The sequence below is a fragment of the Eretmochelys imbricata genome, chromosome 11, assembly GCF_965152235.1.
Source record: "Eretmochelys imbricata isolate rEreImb1 chromosome 11, rEreImb1.hap1, whole genome shotgun sequence".
NCBI lineage: Eukaryota > Metazoa > Chordata > Testudines > Cheloniidae > Eretmochelys > Eretmochelys imbricata.
Window position 1 is genome coordinate 62,841,279 of NC_135582.1, and position 19,105 is coordinate 62,860,383.

The following is a 19,105-nucleotide window of genomic DNA, read 5'->3' on the forward strand; positions in this document are numbered from 1 at the left end:
GCTCTTCGTTATGTCACTATAACTGGCCTCCCCCAGTATCTCACAATGCCCGCTGTGACTGCTCTGCTCACCGTTTTGAACTCGGCAGTCCTGCATCCCTGCACAGGCATGTGCCCCTCCCCTTTCAAAGCTCTGGGAAGTTCTGACAGCTGAGCGTGTCGCTCTGTCAGCGAAGATCAAATCATTAACATGGAGTCCTGTTCTCCCGGACACTAGGAACACAGGGGCAGGTATGTGTGATAGTTTATGTGTGACTGGTGCGCTGTGCAGAGCTGGAGGGACGCAGGGGCTGATGCTGAGGGTGTCCCCCTCCCCTGTCTCAGGACTGGTTGCATCCAGTTGCTGTCTGAACTTAAAGAGACAGCATGCCGACATACTCAGTGTCCCCCAACACACATTCTCTCTCTCTCTCTCATACGCACTCCCCCAATGCACACTCTGTCTCTGTCTCTTCCCCGCACACACGCATGCTCCCTGTCACACATTTCCCCTCTCCCCCGTCCACTTCAGTTGAAAATAGGGTTGCCAACTACCTAATCGCACAAACCCAAACACCCTTGCCCCGCTCCTTCCCTGTACCAAGGCCATGCTCTTGCCCTGCCCCTTCTCTGAGGCCACACCGCCACCCACTCCATCTCCCCTCCCTCCATCACTTTCAACAGGCTGTGGCAGGCGGTTGGGGTGCAGGAGGGGATGCTGGCTCTGGGCTGGAGGGTGGGGTCGAGAGGGTTCGGAGTATGAGAGGGGGCTCCGGGCTGAGCCTGGGGTAGGGGAATGTGGTGCAGGAGGAGGTTGCGGTACGGGCTGTGGGAGGGGGCTCAGGGCTGTGGGAGGGGTTTGGGGTTTGGGAGGGGGTTCAGGGCTGCAGGAGGAGGGTTGGGGTGCGGGATCTGGGAGGGAGTTTGGCTGTGGGAGGGGGTGAGGGGTTGGCGCCCAGGAGCCAGAGGGACGTGCCAGTCGCTTCCGGGAACCATGTGGAGCCAGGGCAGGTAGGGAGCCTGCCTTAATCCTGCTGTGCCGCTGACTGGACTTTAAGTGGACTATTAAAACCTCCTGGGTTGGTTTCAGCAGCCACTGGGAGATTGATTCTGATTCTGGGAGGGCTGGAAACCCTAGCTGAAAAGTGGCTGGCGATCTAATAGGATGCCTATGGAACGATGGGATTGAGAAACCTGCATCATGTGATGCTGTACCTGTCCCATGAGGCATTGCAAATCCTTCCCAAAGCACCCTGGAGTCAGTTGCACAGTGGAATAGCTACCCACAGTGCACTGCTCTCCGTGTTGTTGAAAGAGCTGCTAGTATGGATGCACTCTGCCAGCACACGGAGCACAGTGTGACATGCAACAGTAGTTTAATTAAAGTTGTATAACGTTTGTTGACAAAACTCTGTAGTTTAAACCTGACCTAAAAGTAGCACTGTAGTCAGGGATCGCACGGGTGGCAGCTTGAGCTAGCCACCGAAGTACAAACCTGCCTGGATTCCCTGGGTGCATACCTGGGCAACTAGCCCAAGCTGGGTCCCATGCTTCCCCCAGCTACGCTTCTCAAGCTAACATGCTAAATATAGCAGAGCTAGTGTGTCTGTCAACCCAAGCTGGGATGCATGTTCCCAACTACAGTGTACACATACCCTAAGAGGTTGGGCTGGGGGGCGGAAAAGAGGACTCCTTTCCACCTTTAAACGGGGTGTGGAGCAAGTGCTGCATGGCCACTCCACTGCTACATTCAATGAACTGTAGTAACAGATGTTGGGCATTACCCAGATAACTAAACACTATTTGCTAGAAGCTTTCCAACTTTCCAAACACTGAAAAATGATGGGCTCAGAGGGTCTCGCAATTTAAGGACAAATAAAGAGACATGGAGGTGAAGGGAAGAGCAATAACAATAGGCTATTTATATATCATTTGTTACAGATCAACTTGATTCAGTAGAGTTAGTATGGCTGAAATAGCTGTTTAAGGGGAATTTAAATGGGGACAGCTCCAGGCCTGAAATGGTTATGCATTTCCCCAAGGATTTTCTCTGTAGTTTGTCCTCCAATGCAGAACTGTGTCAGAGCAGTATTCGCGACGTTCTGGGTCTGTGGAATTGGGAGAAAGGAGAATTGGCATTGTTCCTGTTGCAGGAGAGATGATCTTTTTACCTAAAAGTCATCTTGTTTAGGTTATTACAGGAATCCTATTGGCCTCAACTGAGATCAGGGCTACATTTTGCTGTATGACACACGCACACGCAGCCACACACACACCCCCTTCCTCAAAGAGTGTACAATCTGAGCAGATAAGACAAAGGGCAGGAAAAAGAAAGTATTATTATCCCCATTTTACAGATAAGGAACTGAGGCACAGGGAGATTAATGGTAATAGTTTAATCTCATAACTATGATATTTTTCTTATGAATCTATTAAAGAATATGTATTGCTGTTGATTTAAGGTGTGTGTGGCATCCACCAGTTATTTTTGCAGTGAATTTCACTGTTTAGTGATGAGTCTGAAATTATGACTGGTTCAAAAATTTCGAATCACCCAATTTCCAGTTATCTGAGTTATAGTATGGGATAATGTCTTTATTGTGAAATGACTTTCTTATTTGAATAATTCTTTAATTTTCTTAGCCCTTTACAATATTATACCTGTTTGTAGTTAGGGTACAGAAGGATGGAAGACAGATGGCAATAGAGAAAAGGAGTGGGGTGGAGTGTTTTGTAGGTGAACATCTTCACCAATATTCAGCGAGTCAGGATTAACTACCATAATGAGAACTCTGGTGAAATAAGAGTTCTTTAGGCTGTTGGAGCATTCTAAAAACTAATTAACACATAAAAATTAATGATCTATGAAGTGAAAAATATGATTGGAAGATGGCTGTTAAATATTTTTGGGTTAGTGAGAAATAAATTTATTTTGCAACAGCTTTCTAGATACTAAAGATATACAGGACATCCTATGACTATTACTGGTAGAGAAGGTACTTTCCGATATAGCACTCTTTTTGAGGTATCTTTTTAGTACTTGTAAAAATGCACTGTTTTGTTTTATTATTGTGGTAACCCAGGTGAATCACCTAATTGCAGTGAAGCTGTGTTACATCACAGCTTTAAATAAGTACCACTTCCTTTCTGAAGATAATAATTACCTTTTAAGGTTGCTGAAATTTTCCTAATTGTTAAGATTTGTGGCCAGTACTGTTGGAATATTATTTAATATTGTACATACACTGAAGTTAAATAGCTTTTCAAACAAAGGGATTAAGAGTTCCATAATCATTATTAAATATAGTGAATTATGGTTAAGAACAAAATAAAACCTATAGCTACAGTACTTTAGAAAAATCAGGCTTCACAAAAAATAAGAGACAAAAAGACAACTTTTCATAAGGCACCCCAAAGAAGGAAGATATGTTGGGGATTTGTCCAATTCAATGAAGGATCAAGCAGAGAGCTTTTCAGAATGGCTGAAAACCTGTTAATATCATAAATCTACAAATGGCAGGGAGGAGAAGGGACAGAAAACCTTTTTTCTTTTAATCCATTGATTTAAAATAATGATAAAGAGGGTTTTTAAATGAGATACGCTAATAAATGTATAACTGAACTACTAAACAGGTATTGAACATGCTGTTGATAGTATGCCATATATGTATTTACATAAATTCTTTTTTAAAAATAAGTGTGGTTCTCTGAAAAGTGACTGCAAAAATTCTACTCCATATATGTTCTTATACCACCAACTTTACCATGTTATTGGAGTGACTTCCAGCACTGATTTAAGCAATGCGACTAACATCTGTCACATGGTGTTTACTCTCTCATCATCTCCCGAAGGAGAGAAGCGCATGTCTTGGAGTATCTACTTTTGGTAGTGGGTTTTTGTTTGTTTGTTTTGTTTTTTAAATTTACATGTTTCTATGTATTTACGTTAGAGATGACAAGGTCAAAGAAGTGCACTTTTCATGTGGAACAGAAGGTGGTCAGTGTGTGATAGTCTTTAGTTCCTAGGGGAATTTATTCCACAGCCTGGGACGAGGCCCGAAGAAAGTTCTATTCTGTACCAAAGGAGCTTTATCCTTATTGTAGAAAGTTCCATTGTGCCAGAGGAGGGTTGTTGTTGATTAGCCTTCAACCCATAATTTTAGGTAGTCTTTTAGATATCTTGGATCCAGACCATGGAGTGTTTTAAGGATAAAGACCAAGACCTTGACCTTGATTCAAAATCCTATGGAAGGCAATGTAGAGAGCAGAGGACAGGTTTAATGTGCTCACAGTAATTTAGATAGCCTGTGTTGCGGAGGAGATGTGCTGCAATTTTCTGTGCTAGTTGGAGTTTCGTAAGCAAAGCTTCAAGCCCAGCTATTTCCATCATATTGTTGCAGTCTGACCAAGAGGTGACAAAGGTGTAAATAACTGAGGCCAAGTCATCGTCCACCAAGGTGGGATGGAGTCTCTTAACTAACTGGAGATGATAGAATGTGATATTTGTGGATGCTGCTATGTGAGAGCTTAGTGTCATCAAGGAATCCAAGAGTCCTCCTAAACTGTGCACTTCATTGACCAATTGTGTGGGCTTACCTTCAACCAAGGAGGTTGTACCATGGTTGCAAATGATCGAAAATACTTTCCACTGCCCCCCAGCATCAGTTCTTGCTTGGCTTCAGTTTCAAGCAGCTGTTCTTCATGGCATCATGGGGTTCCATTTATTATATCTCACTAAGATGCCCGGTGGGGTCTGCAAGCCTGACATCTATGAAAAAGGCTGAGTTCTTTCTGATGCATACTTCACCATGTCATGAAGATTCTGCAAGCGAAATTTTGACTACTGTTTGACCCTTTGCTGTAATCACAGATTTTTATGCAGTCTGTCATCAGAGTGTGTTCAGAGTCCTATCTATTGACTCTAGTGTCAAAAATAAGTTTTCATTCCTGTTAGCCTGGCAAAGCCAACACAACTGTGGGTGAGAGAGTTGGATTCTTTTGCCTTGTTCAACATCAGAGCTGTTTGCTAAGTTCCAATCAATTTACATCTGTGCAAATCCACTGAAGGCAACATAAACAAACCAGGGAAATACAATTTTGATGGAGCTACTAGAAGGTGAGTACATAACTGGTTGGAAAGCCTTTCCCAGAGAGTAGTTAAGTGGTTCACAGTCAAGCTGGACGGGCATGTTGAGTGGGGTCCTAAAGGGATCAGTTCTGGATCCAGTTCTGTTCAATATATTCATCAGTGGTTTAGATAATGACATAGAGAGTACACTTATAAAGTTTGCAAATGATACCAAGCTGGGAGGGGTTGCAAGTGCTTTGGAGGATAGGGTTAAAATTCAAAATGATCTGGACAAAGTGGAGAAATCATTTGAAGTAAATGGGATGAAATTCAATAAGGACAAATGTGAAGTACTCCACTTAGGAAGGAACAATCAGCTGCACACATACAAAACGGGAAATGACTGCCTAGGGGGTCATAGTGGACCACAAGCTAAATATGAGTCAACAATATAACACTATTACCAAAAAAGAAAACATCATTCTGGGGCGTATTAGCAGGAGTGTTGTAAGCAAGGCACGAGAACTAATTCTTCCACTCTATTCCATGCTGATTAGGCTTCAACTGGAGTATTGTTCAATTCTGGGTGCCATATTTCAGGAATGATGTGGACAAATTGGAGAAGTTCCAGAGAAGAGCAACAAAAATGATTAAAGGTCTAGAAAACATGACCTTTGAGGGAGGATTGAAAAAACTGGGTTTGTTTAGTCTTGACAAGAGAAGACTAAGTGGGGACATAACAGTTTTCAAGTACATAAAAGGTTGTTACAAGGAGGAGGGGAAAAAATTGTTCTCCTTAATCTCAGAGGATAGGACAAGAAGCAATGAGCTTAAATTGCATCAGGTGAACACTAGAAGCGTATTTTAGAGCTGAATTATTTCCTTGGTTACACTAACTTCCACTGGTTTTAATGAGAGTTAAAATCAATGGGAGTTAAACTGAAGTCAATGGAGCTACTCACAGTGCATAAAGTTAAACATGTTCACAAGTCTTTGAAGCATCAAGGGCCTTAGTTACTAAAGTTGGCAGAAATGAAACTGAATACACTCAGGGAGTAAATCTGTGGAGCAAATTTTAGTCACTTTTCTTTGTAGAGTCACACTATAAGGTATTTCTCCAATATAGCCAGGAAAATATTCTCCAATTGAAAGTTTCCAGTCAAATTCTCAGCATGGAAGAACTATTTCCCGTATCAACTAAAAAATCCAGTTTGTCCATTTTAAATTTTAAAGATTATATAGCTCAAAAACAGTTTCAGTTTATAAACTAAATCTAATTTTTAAAAAAGCTTAATTATCTCTCTTAGATACATGCATACACATCTTTTTTTCCATCTAAGCATAATGATTTTAGCACATACATAGCAGTAGTACAAATGTACAAAAAGCCAGGTATCCTTTACAGATGAATGGATATACTTCTGAATCATTAGATCTCTTAATTTTAAAAAATCCACTTTGATCAAGAGACGGACTTTTTACAATAGCAAACTCAGGAGATTTGCCAAAATAAGAAATGCAACATCTGCCTCTTATGTGTTTGTCAAGGACTGTTACTAAAAATATGAATTTCTAAAAGCAGCAAACTTACAGTGTTGAAATTCATATCTAACTGATACACAGTAGCAGATCTAAAGAAACTGTTAATATTGACCAGTTAAATAATGTGTATACTTATGCAAAAAATCTATTCTTTTAAAATGCCTGGTACTATCAGATGAATAAACTTGGTTACTTAATATATTGGCCTGTAAAGGAAGTAATACAGATTTTAAACTTTTATTAGCTTTTTAAAAATTAAAATTACAAAAATTCTATGAAATTCATGCAACTGAATTACAGTTAAATAATCCTAAAATACTATGACGGAGAGCACAGTAAATAAGTAAAAGAATGGCTAGGACAGAGGTGTGGCACGAACCAGCAAAAGTCAGGTTATCAGAGTTTATACTCTCAAAATGTCCTTAACTCATACTGTTTTTTTTTTCCCCTCAGGACACTGAAAAAACTCATACTGCTTTTTTTCAGTGAGTTAACTGAATTTCATTGAAACCTTAATATTGTTTTTATATAATAATTATGGCTAAAAATCTGTGATTTTTATGAGACCTCTGTGACTTCTTGAAAATTCCAATAATTCAGCCTGGGGTAGTGGGAGCTCAGGCTTTGGATTCAGCCCTGGGCGGTGGGGGCTCAGGCTTAGACTTCAGTAAATTTGAGGTTTATAATAATTTATTTACTTATTTTAGTCTGTGAATTTAGGGCACGTAGAGGGAGGAGAGAGAAGCTTGGAGATTCTGCTGCATACAGGAGACTACAACACTATTCCCAGAACCACTCCTGATGCAGTGAATCTCTATCATGATGATTAATGGTATTCTTTCCTACCAGAGCAATGGGGGAGGACTCTTCTCTTCATATAATTTTATTTTGGTGGCAGCAAAAATGGAAAAGAGAATCTGACCCTTCCTTCTTGAGTTAGCTCCACTGCATTTGATTGGTAGCACTTTGCTGCAGGAAAGCTTAGTGTAATATTGCAGCTTTGCAGCTAGAGAGTAGCCTTTGTCATTATAACAAGCACTTGTGCTGAGGAAGCAAACTGTTTCCTTTTATATCTGATCTGTTAAACTATATATAACTAGATGGAAACAACAAGAATATAAGTTTCACATACAAACACATGAAGTCACATATATCCCATATGTGTATCAAGTGTGTGCATGTACACAGACTGCACAAGCAGTACATGTAATTTTTCTTATGTATAGAAAAGGAAAAGGAATACATAGAAAAGAAGATGTCTAAAGGGTGTGCATATAAACAAAGTGTTATACACATTCCAGGAATATCATTTCTTATTTTGACCTATGCTGTCTGACTTGTTTGTATAAGAGGAAATGAATTTCAAATCACACTTTAGCACTATAAAACACTGGAATGTCCCACAATATAGGGATTAATGCAATTCTTTAAAAGAGAACAATATCAATAGTGTGTAACATTCTTCAGAAATATTCCCTCTCCCATGAATGAGACACATTACATAAAATCATGATGGCTGAAACACAAAGTAATAAAACACTTTATGCTAACTTGTTATAAATAATATAAATCAGTTGCCAGGGTGAAATTCTATTTTAGTCTTCACTAATTAGGGTGACCTACTCACTGACTCATTGCTGCCACATGTGAGTGATGAGATTAGAATAACACATAAAAGTAATATGTTTATTTCATCCCAGGGTTGTTCATTATGATGGCTCCATAGTTAAGATCGAGCTAGGATTTTGCTTTTGACAGGATCATAAAATCTCTCTGGAGCTGAAGCTGTCAATATCTGTATATAAATCTTGGTTAGGCTTTAACTATTTACCGTAACACAAGCAATAAAGAATAATTGTGCGTTTGTGTACGCACGTGCATGTATATAATTATAGAGGCACCAATCACAAATCCATGGTTATGGTTGAGTTTTATTTTGGCTCTCTGGATTGTATGAAAAATACAGTATATCTTTCTCAACTCACAGCATTTATTCTTTGAGTGCAGAATGGCTTTTTTGAAAATGTACAAGTAAATTTATTAATTTGTTTGAGTTAAAATTCATTATAAACTAGGACTTAAGAAAAGTATTGTTAGTCTATTCTTTATCCTGAATGATGTTTAAGGTGGAATAACATAAGCTCATCAAACTTTCCACATAGTCAAAATTAATTTAAATCTTGTGCATAGCAGAATTAGAATACATATATTCTTCAAATGCAGCCTAAGTTATTAGTAATTGTATCTAAATGTTAGGACTTTCTGGGAGGGAGGGGGAGGAGCGGGGAAGCGCCGCAACTCCTCTCCTCCCCCTCCCTCCCAGAAAGTCCTAAGCGCTGCCAAACAGCTGTTTGGCAGGAGGGGGAGGAACGGGGATGCGGCATGCCCGGAAAGGAGGTGGAGTGGGGATGGGAAGAGGCGGGCCTGGAGTGGAGCAGGGACAGGAAGAGGTGGGCCTGGAGCATCCTCTGGCAAAGTCAGCACCTCTTCTTCTGGGGGGAAGCTGCTGCTGCGTAAAGTGCTTCCTATTGTCCTTGCCTGCAGTGGGCTGTACCTATGTGGGGTAAGCCAGGGGCACCTCCCAACCACAGTACTGTACAGTATATAATGCCTTTTGTCTGCCCCCCAAAAATTTCATTGGAACCTAATCCGCTGCATTTACATTAAATCTTATGGGAAAATTGGATTCGTTTAACACCGTTTCACTTAAAGTTACAGTTTTTCAGGAAACACAAATACAACGTTAAGTGAGGAGTTACTGTACTTACATTGGCTGTTGGCTAAAATTCTTGTCAATTTCACTGCTCCAGCAGTTTCCTGCTGTGAACCTTACACCTTGGCTGTGAACCTTGGCTCACAGCTCAGGCTGTCACCCTGGGGTTGGTGGGGGGCTCCAGCTAGAACCCAGCTGCCCCCTGGGCTCCCAGCCACTTGCTCCTAGTGGGCTGCTGCCTGGGCTTCCCTCTGTCCACTGGGAGCCCTGCTTCCTCCCAGCTCCCCACTCTCAGCTGGGCTGCTGCCTTTCACCCCATGGCAGATCGGGGGCTTCAGCTGTGAGCTCTGCATGGCTGTCAGTGCCCCACAATGCCCCATTTCAGTTGGTGCAAGCGCTCGTGGTGGGAACGTGCTCCACTGGTAGAAGAAGGGTAGTGTGGACACCAGCTGCCGATTGAATTACTGCAGTGGTTGTAGGTTGACCTTAATTAAGTTGACATAATTTTGTAGTATAGACAAAGCCTAAAATATCAGTGCTTGAAAAGCTCCTCAAAGCATTGCTGTCTCAGCTCAACTGCACACAAAGGCAGCACTGTTGTGGGAAGTGGGGCAGAAACAGAGGGTCCTTGAAGTGCAAAGACATTCGGATTAAGGGTATCGGTTCTTTTATTGTTTTTAATGTTTTCTCTGTAATACTTTTACTATAAAAAATGTGCTGGCTTAGAAGAGGTTGTGTGGTGACTTAAAACTTCGGACAATATGCTGGTCGTAGCCTTCAGAGAGAAAGAAAAGTGTAGGCATGGGCCTGTCTGGCTTGCTGGGCATATCACACTGTAAATCCGGGAAGCTATGCAGCCTTAAAGCCTCTGGTCAGGAATGAGTGAGATGTGGGTCTCTGCCTGAGAAAAGTGACAGGTGGGAGATGGAAATCTTTAAGTGAGTGCTCTCGAGAAACCATGGAAGGTGAATACAGTTGCAGTTACCCTGAAACTGTGACAAGCTAAGCCCCACGCAGGGGCTCAGGGCTATGTCAGGAAGAGGCGCACCCCCCCCGCTGACCCCAGAGCAGACCTGCCTCAGCTGTGGGAGAGGAGCCCGTCCCTCGACTCAGCCCCAGAGCAGACCTGCCTTGGCTGCGGGAGAGGAGCCGCTCCCTCGGCCCAGCCCCAGCATGGACCTGCCTCAGCCAGGGGAGGAGCCCCTCCTGTGGCCCAGTCCCAGTGTGGAACTGCCTCGGCCAGGTGAGGAGTCCCTCCCTTGGCCCAGCCCAGCCCCGCCAGAGCTGCCGCAGCCAGGGAGAGCCGCCTCTGCCCCCAGCCCCAAGCTGCTGCAGCAAGAAAGGGCTGGAGGGAGTCCTCTCTCCCCACTGCAGCCCCGGGGCAGCCTGCACCCCAAATCCCTCATCCCTGGCCTCACCCTAGAACCCACCTCCCCTGCACCCAACCCTCTGCCCTAGCTCTGAGCTCTCTCCCACAGCTCCAAACCCCTCATCCCTGGCCCCACCCCAAAGCCCTCACCCCCTGTACCCCAACCCTTTGCCCCAGGCCTGAGCCCCCTCACACACTCCGAACCCCTCGGCCCTGTCCCCACCTGTCACACATCACCTCCATGTTGGTGCACATAACAAAATTAATTCTACACATGGATGTAAAAAATTAGAGGAAACACTGGTGACAAGTATCTGTGATAATCTTTTATTAAACAAAATTTTGGATAGTCTGTTGTGACCCCGGTTTTCCAGCTCATGTATGAATATGCTGCAGATATTGTTAGTCTCGCTTAGAACAATATTGAGAATTGACTTGATAATTCAGATGAGAGAATTGAGGCCATTCTGTTTTTGGCAGCTAGCTCTAATTTAAAGTTAAAGCTGAAATTTAAAGCTCCAGATATGGGATGAGCTATTGAATGAATGTGTCGAGAACTGTTGATCTAGTAACCACTAGCATGGATACATTCACAAATGCAAAGCCTTGGATCTTAAAGGGAATTATTTTGAAGGAGTCCTGCCTACTGTATAATATGAGCTTTGCCATGATTTTGTATTTACATGCTTGCATCACAATGACCTTAATTATAATTATTCATACTTTTTCAGAATAAGTGAGTTCTATGGGGTGATTACAACTAGAATACTGTGTATATACTGTAGTAGGTACTTGTTATGCCTTCACTATACAGATCCAAACAGTGGCATACAAAATATGCAGACATTTCTATGGGAATCCTAAATAAGTTATTTCGTACTGTACAATTTACTATAATAAAAAATACAAAACTTGGTGACTGATTTGACTTGTTTTAAACATACAGGAAAAGTAAAGATTCTTCTTTTTTCATGTCTGCAGGCTGTGCATCTGGCCCAGGCAAGTTTCCAGATTGAGGCCTTTGGCTCCAAATTCATCCTTGACCTCACATTGAATAAGTAAGTGCACGATTGTGGGTTTCTTTGTTTCCTGCTCTTTGTGGCTGTCTCTTTGGAAATAAATACAGCGATTTCTGAAGGAGAGAGCAGTAGGGTAGGGCAGGTGGAATTCTGTGAGCTTTGGGAAACTCCCACACCACCAAAATGCATTAATAGACTAAAACATTTATGAAAGTTGGAAAGCTTGCCAAAGCTAGGTATTATAAATATAGCTTTCTTTACGAAAGGATATGTTCCTATTTATCAGCGCTGGAATATATTTGCATGTAAAGAGGAAAAATAGAAATATAAATTTAGTTTGGGTTCTCAGGAACATAGGCACCGACTTCCTGTGTTCTTGGGAGGTGCTCGACTCCTGCTCTGCCCAGAACCCCCCCCCACTCCACCCCTTCCACGAAGTCCCCACTCTGCCTCTTCCTGCCACAGCTCTGTCCCAGGCCCTTTTGCCACTCCACCCCTTCCCCCAACCCCCTACCCTTGCCCTGCCCCTTCCAGCCCTCATTCTGCCCCTGGCCTTGCCACCACTCCACCCCTTCCCCTAAGCCCCCACCGTTGCCCTGCCTTTTCTTACCCCCCTCTGCCCCTCCCCCGCCTCTTCTCGCCCCTGCCCTGCCTCTTCCTGCTCCCTTTCCCCTTCTTCCTGCCCCTGCTCCTTGCCCTCCCCCACAGCACCTACTGCATGCTGCTGAACAGCTGATCTGTGGGAGGCACTGGGAGGGAGGAGGAGGAGGAGCTGAGCAGTGTGTCCGCTGGTGGGCAGGAGGTGTTGGGGGTGGGAAAGAGGGAGGTGTTGATCCACATGGCTGCCGGTGGATGCTGAGCACCCACTATTTTTTTTTCCATGGGTGCTCCAGGGCTGTAACACCCACAGAATTGGCACCTATGCTCAGGAACCAAAACATATTTGCTGAGGACCCCAAAACCTCTTGGATATGAATTATGAAAAGTATCTCAGTACATATACATTACAGTTGTTATCCTTTTCATTCTTAAGTGCTTTATATACAGTACAAGATTCAGTCCACCACTCAAAAGCAGTCATCTGTTGGGCAGAAGGTGGCAATCAGAAAGAAAACTGGCAAGCCATGTGCTGCATAACAGCAGTGGAAGAAATTTCCTATATCTTTGGTTGCCACTTTGATCTTCCTGTCCTAGATGCATGTTGTCAGGCTACATTTTCTTTAGGAATTACCCTTAAAATTGCAGTTCTTGACTATTACACAGGTGCCTGATTCATATCACTGTACTTTACTCTATTCATCTACAACACTAGCTAAACCTTAGGTTTGGCTTTAGATTGTGAACAGGGATATTTCCTTCTGGTCTGTCTGGAATCCTGGATAGGCCAGATATAAATAGCAGTAACTGATAAACAGTTGCAGTTTTCAATTAAGGAATGTATATTCTGAGCCTTAACCAGGTTAATAGTGTTCCATATATCTTCATAAAGGGCCAACTTGAGACAAATGTACTTAAAGTAAGGGATGATACAGGACTTAAAATATAAGTAGCACTAACTAATATTAAATTATGTGGTTTGCCAGGATTTTTGTAAGTTACTGAATTCAGTTGTTTAAGACTATTCTTCATTTAGATTAAGGTGCTTTTCATCTTGGTACATAAGTGGCCGAAAAATTATGACACCTATGGAAAGAACCAGATTTATTTCCTGCACCGATACACTGTGTGCAGGAGAGAAATGATCAGGAGGAAATTGTAATTGGCTCCGTGATTCTCAAGCTGCTTTGTCCCTATCTGTGCAATAGGGCTGCCCTAAGATCCCTAAGGGTATGTCTACACTGCACCTGGGAGTGTGCCGACCAGCCTAGTTAGACAGATGCATACTAGTTCTGCTGTAGCTTGTGCCATTAACAAATAACAGTGTGAATGTTGTGGTTTGGGCTAGCTGCCTGAGTACAAGGCTGCCAACCCCCAGGGTCCCCAGTTGGTGGCTAGACCATGCTGTCACCTATGCCGCAATGTTCTACACTGATATTTTTAGTGTGCTAGAAGGAGCAGAGCTAGTGTATGTCTTTTTAGCCTGGCTGGGAGGCATATTCCCATCTACAGTGTAGATGTACCGTAAGGGATCAGACACCAGCGGAGTATTGCTATGGGGGAGAAAGTGAAGGCAGAGCTCCCCACTATGTTCTCTACTCAGCCCTGTTACTTTCCTTAATATTTGTACTGAGGTTGGGGGGAAAGTTGGCTCTACTCCAACTGTGAATTCCCCTTTTCTGAGGGAATTCTCAGTTGGCCAGCTGTGGCTGGATTTTATCTGTTTTGCAAGGCTCAGGTGTTCCAAACGGGACGGAACTGTAATGAAATTCTAGCCCAAATGCTGCTATTTCTCTGCATTCCCCTATAAGTCAGGGCAATTCTCACAATAATGTTAATACTTTCTCAATGTGTTTGATGCATACATTAGCTAATATTTATGAAGTTTTGTATCATTAATAACAATATTTGAAAAATATGTAGACTTTCCAAAGGACCTAAATATTTTTAGTACGCATTAATTGAATAGTAACTAAATAGAATTATGAATGTATAATAAATATAGTAAATGATCTGTCTAATTAAAGTTTAATGAAGTATCAATTATTGACAGTAGTTTTAAAGCGCTACCAATTTTAGGGAAATTTTCATTTGTCTCACTATAGAGAACATGCAATCAAATGGTATGAATGACTATTACTGTTTCTGTCTCTTCATTGTACTTTGCTATGTCATTGGGCCCCAAATTTGTATCAGAAAAGTTTTGTATTGTGTCAAAAGATCGTAGAGATATTTTTTGAGTTTGGATTCTGAATAGGAATTTTAAAACTGCTTACTGCACTTTAAATATGATTTAAAAATTCCACCCAGGTGCCATGTATAGCAGGACAATGACCTGTTGCCAACAGTGGTTGTCTTCAACTTGCCTTCCACATGCTGAACGCATTAGCTGCTATTTTAGTTAAATACTGTTACAAACAGAGAGATACAGTGTTCTACCTCATCTCTATTTAAGGGAGGACATGTGGTTCAGTGTATAGGGTGCTAGATTTCAGAGTAACAGCCGTGTTAGTCTGTATTTGCAAAAAGAAAAGGAGTACTTGTGGCACCTTAGAGACTAACCAATTTATTTGAGCATAAGCTTTCGTGAGCTACAGCTCACTTCATCGGATGCATATTGTGGAAAGTATAGAAGACGTTTTATACACGCAAACCGTGAAAAAATGGGTGATTATCACTACAAAAGGTTTTCTCCCCCCCACCCCACTCTCCTGCTGGTAATAGCTTATGTAAAGTGATCACTCTCCTTACAATGTGTATGATAATCAAGGTGGGCCATTTCCAGAAAAAATCCAGGTTTTCTCTCCCCCCCCCCCCCAAAACAAAACAAAACAAAACACAACCCTCTCCTGTTGGTAATAGCTTATCTAAAGGGATGACTCTCCTTACAATGTGTATGATAATCAAGGTGGGCCATTTCCAGCACAAATCCAGGGTTTAACAAGAAAGTCTGAGGAAGGGGGTGGGGTAGGAAAAAACAAGGGGAAATAGGTTACCTTGCATAATGACTTAGCCACTCCCAGTCTCTATTCAAGCCTAAGTTAATTGTATCCAATTTGCAAATGAATTCCAATTCAGCAGTCTCTTGCTGGAGTCTGGATTGGAAGTTTTTCTGTTGTAATATCGCAACTTTCATGTCTGTAATCGTGTGACCAGAGAGATTGAAGTGTTCTCCGACTGGTTTATGAATGTTATAATTCTTGACATCTGATTTGTGTCCATTTATTCTTTTACGTAGAAACTGTCCAGTTTGACCAATGTACATGGCAGAGGGGCATTGCTGGCACATGATGGCATATATCACATTGGTAGATGTGCAGGTGAACGAGCCTCTGATAGTGTGGCTGATGATATTAGGCCCTGTGATAGTGTCCCCTGAATAGATATGTGGGCACAGTTGGCAATGGGCTTTGTTGCAAGGATAGGTTCCTGGGTTAGTGGTTCTGTTGTGTGGTATGTGGTTGCTGGTGAGTATTTGCTTCAGGTTGGGGGGCTGTCTGTAGGCAAGGACTGGCCTGTCTCCCAAGATTTGTGAGAGTGTTGGGTCATCCTTCAGGATAGGTTGCAGAACCTTGATAATGCGTTGGAGGGGTTTTAGTTGGGGGCTGAAGGTGACTGCTAGTGGCGTTCTGTTATTTTCTTTGTTAGGCCTGTCCTGTAGTAGGTGACTTCTGGGAACTCTTCTGGCTCTATCAATCTGTTTCTTCACTTCTGCAGGTGGGTATTGTAGTTGTAAGAATGCTTGATAGAGATCTTGTAGGTGTTTGTCTCTGTCTGAGGGGTTGGAGCAAATTCGGTTGTATTGCAGAGCTTGGCTGTAGACGATGGATTGTGTGGTGTGGTCAGGGTGAAAGCTGGAGGCATGTAGGTAGGAATAGCGGTCAGTAGGTTTCCGGTATAGGGTGGTGTTTATGTGACCATCATTTATTAGCACTGTAGTGTCCAGGAAGTTGATCTCTTGTGTGGACTGGACCAGGCTGAGGTTGATGGTGGGATGGAAATTGTTGAAATCATGGTGGAATTCCTCAAGGGCTTCTTTTCCATGGGTCCAGATGATGAAGATGTCATCAATATAGCGCAAGTAGAGTAGGGGCGTTAGGGGACGAGAGCTGAGGAAGCGTTGTTCTAAGTCAGCCATAAAAATGTTGGCATACTGTGGAGCCATGCGGGTACCCATAGCAGTGCCGCTGATTTGAAGGTATACATTGTTCCCAAATGTAAAATAGTTATGGGTAAGGACAAAGTCACAAAGTTCAGCCACCAGGTTAGCCGTGACATTATCGGGGATAGTGTTCTTGACGGCTTGTAGTCCAACCGCTATGTTGGTGTAGAGGGCTTCTACATCCATAGTGGCCAGGATGGTGTTATCAGGAAGATCACTGATGGATTGTAGTTTTCTCAGGAAGTCAGTGGTGTCTCGAAGGTAGCTGGGAGTGCTGATAGCATAGGGCCTGAGGAGGGAGTCTACATAGCCAGACAATCCTGCTGTCAGGGTGCCAATGCCTGAGATGATGGGGCACCCAGGATTTCCAGGTTTATGGATCTTGGGTAGTAGATCGAATATCCCAGGTCGGGGTTCCAGGGGTGTGTCTGTGCGGATTTGATCTTGTGCTTTTTTCAGGGTGATTGAGCAAATGCTGTAGTTTCTTTTGGTAGCTCTCAGTGGATCAGAGGGTAATGGCTTGTAGAAAGTGGTGTTGGAGAGCTGCCGAGCAGCCTCTTGTTCATATTCCGACCTTTTCATGATGACAACAGCACCTCTATTGTCAGCCTTTTTGATTATGATGTCAGAGTTGTTTCTGAGGCTGTGGATGGCATTGTGTTCTGCACGGCTGAGGTTGTGGGGCAAGTGTTGCTGCTTTTCCACAATTTCAGCTCGTGCACATCGGCGGAAGCACTCTATATAGAAATCCAGTCTGCTGTCTCGACCTTCAGGAGGAGTCCACCTAGAATCCTTCTTTTTGTAGTGTTGGTAGGGAGGTCTCTGTGGATTAGTATGTTGTTCAGAGGTGTGTTGGAAATATTCCTTGAGTTGGAGACGTCGAAAATAGGATTCTAGGTCACCACAGAACTGTATCATTTTCGTGGGGGTGGAGGGGCAGAAGGAGAGGCCCCGAGATAGGACAGCTGCTTCTGCTGGGCTAAGAGTATAGTTGGATAGGTTAACAATATTGCTGGGTGGGTTGAGGGAACCATTGCTGTGGCCCCTTGTGGCATGTAGTGGTTTAGAAAGTTTAGTGTCCCTTTTCTTTTGTAGAGAAGCAAAGCGTGTGTTGTAAATGGCTAGAGTAATTGTTGAAAGATCTGGTTGTATCCTACCTTTGCCATTGACTGATTGTATATTTGCATTAAACTGAGACACTTATATATTTCTTCATCCAGAAGTAGGTCTCAAGTTGTTCTTGTATCCAGAAGCGACAGCAAATTAGACCCATTTTAGCTCCAACCTCCATATGTCCAGGTCTCTCTGTGCCTTAGTTTTCCTATCTGTAAAACGGGGATAATAATGCTCACCACCATTGTGAAGGTGGTTTTTTTTTAATATCTAGGTAAAATGTACTGTATAAATGCGTATTATTTTTATTTATTTATTTAGGCTTTCTGTGATCGTGTTGTAAACAGTCTTGTCTCATCTGTATTAGCAACCAAGCCCTTTAACCCCTGCTGAATTGGGGGCCATGGCAGTAGCAGGTCACTTTCCTAGCATACAAGGGATCACATTGTTTGAGTTATATGTGAAAATGACAATATAGGAGCCCATTTACAGTTGATGTTTTGTTTCATTGGTAGGTAAGACTAGAGGTGTAAAGCAGCTTTCATTAGAGATGCAGTTTTTGTCTCATTCTGTTCACTGCTCACACTATCTCTAACATATCTCCCCAAATTGTCAATATGTTGACATAAACATGCCACTGTATATACTTCTAAAACAGTAAGACTCCTATAGTGCCAGTGTTTGCCACTGTGTGTGCTGATACAGAAGGTGATATCTGAAGAAAAAGAATAGTGGTATAAAAAAACCCTATTAAATCTGTGATGTGCAAAATTTTGTAAGCACTGCATAAAAAATGCATATGCAGCTTGTGCTGTCCGTGAGTATTTCAGCACATTTTAAAACAAAAATGAATCAGCAGAAATTAGTATTTTTCAGTGTTAAAGAAGTATTGCTCTCTTCCTGATGTCCAGTTGAGGTCTTACTTTGGTCACTTTGTCAGCAATATTGAAAGTTTCTTGAGGGGTAAAGATGCAAGTATATCAAATATTGGGTTTACAGAGCAACAAGCTGTGGCTTTTTAAAATTTGCTAGGTCACTATATTCCCATATCTATTTCTTATTGCTACTCAGCTCTTCTGCATGAGCTATTTTGTTTTTAAAGGGGAACAGGAAGGCTTTTTATCTGCCCACAGCTGAATTTAGAGTTAAGTGTTTTTCCCGCAACTAAAGCATTACATGGAATTACATTTGTTAACATACTTTTCAACCTTTACACCTTCACCTTTAAAATATGAAACAATGGCTGAAAAGCATATGAGGACGTCAGGAGGTAGGGTCAGGGGCAGGCGGGAATAAGGACCAGAAGAGAGGAAAGAAAGCCTGGAGACATCTAGAGCCTTATGGGAGTTGATTAAGTACTGCAGTGTTTCAGCCACAGGAAGAGATCCCAGTGCATTATGGAAGACAGAGTCTGGGCAGGGGAGAAAGGAAGATAGTTGGAGGAAGGACAGTAGACTACAACTCACATGAGGCACTGCAGTTGCTCAGGTGGCTTGATAGTTTGATTTTTTTGTCCTGAATTGGGATAAAAGCTAGTGTCAAAA

At 42.6% G+C, this 19,105-nt stretch overlaps 1 protein-coding gene across 8 annotated transcripts in view; it reads left to right on the forward strand.

Annotated features, from left to right (window-relative positions):
- ADAM23 (ADAM metallopeptidase domain 23) overlaps positions 1-19,105 on the forward strand; it is a 176,618-nt gene that overhangs the window by 18,630 nt on the left and 138,883 nt on the right. For all 8 annotated transcript variants that reach the window (XR_013347499.1, XR_013347500.1, XM_077830094.1 and 5 more), the window contains exon 3: positions 11,652-11,728. Coding sequence is in view for 6 of the 8 variants with exons in the window: in XM_077830094.1 (XP_077686220.1) it covers positions 11,652-11,728 (77 nt within the window). In the remaining 2 variants the exon portion in view is untranslated. The remainder of the gene's footprint in view (positions 1-11,651; positions 11,729-19,105) is intronic.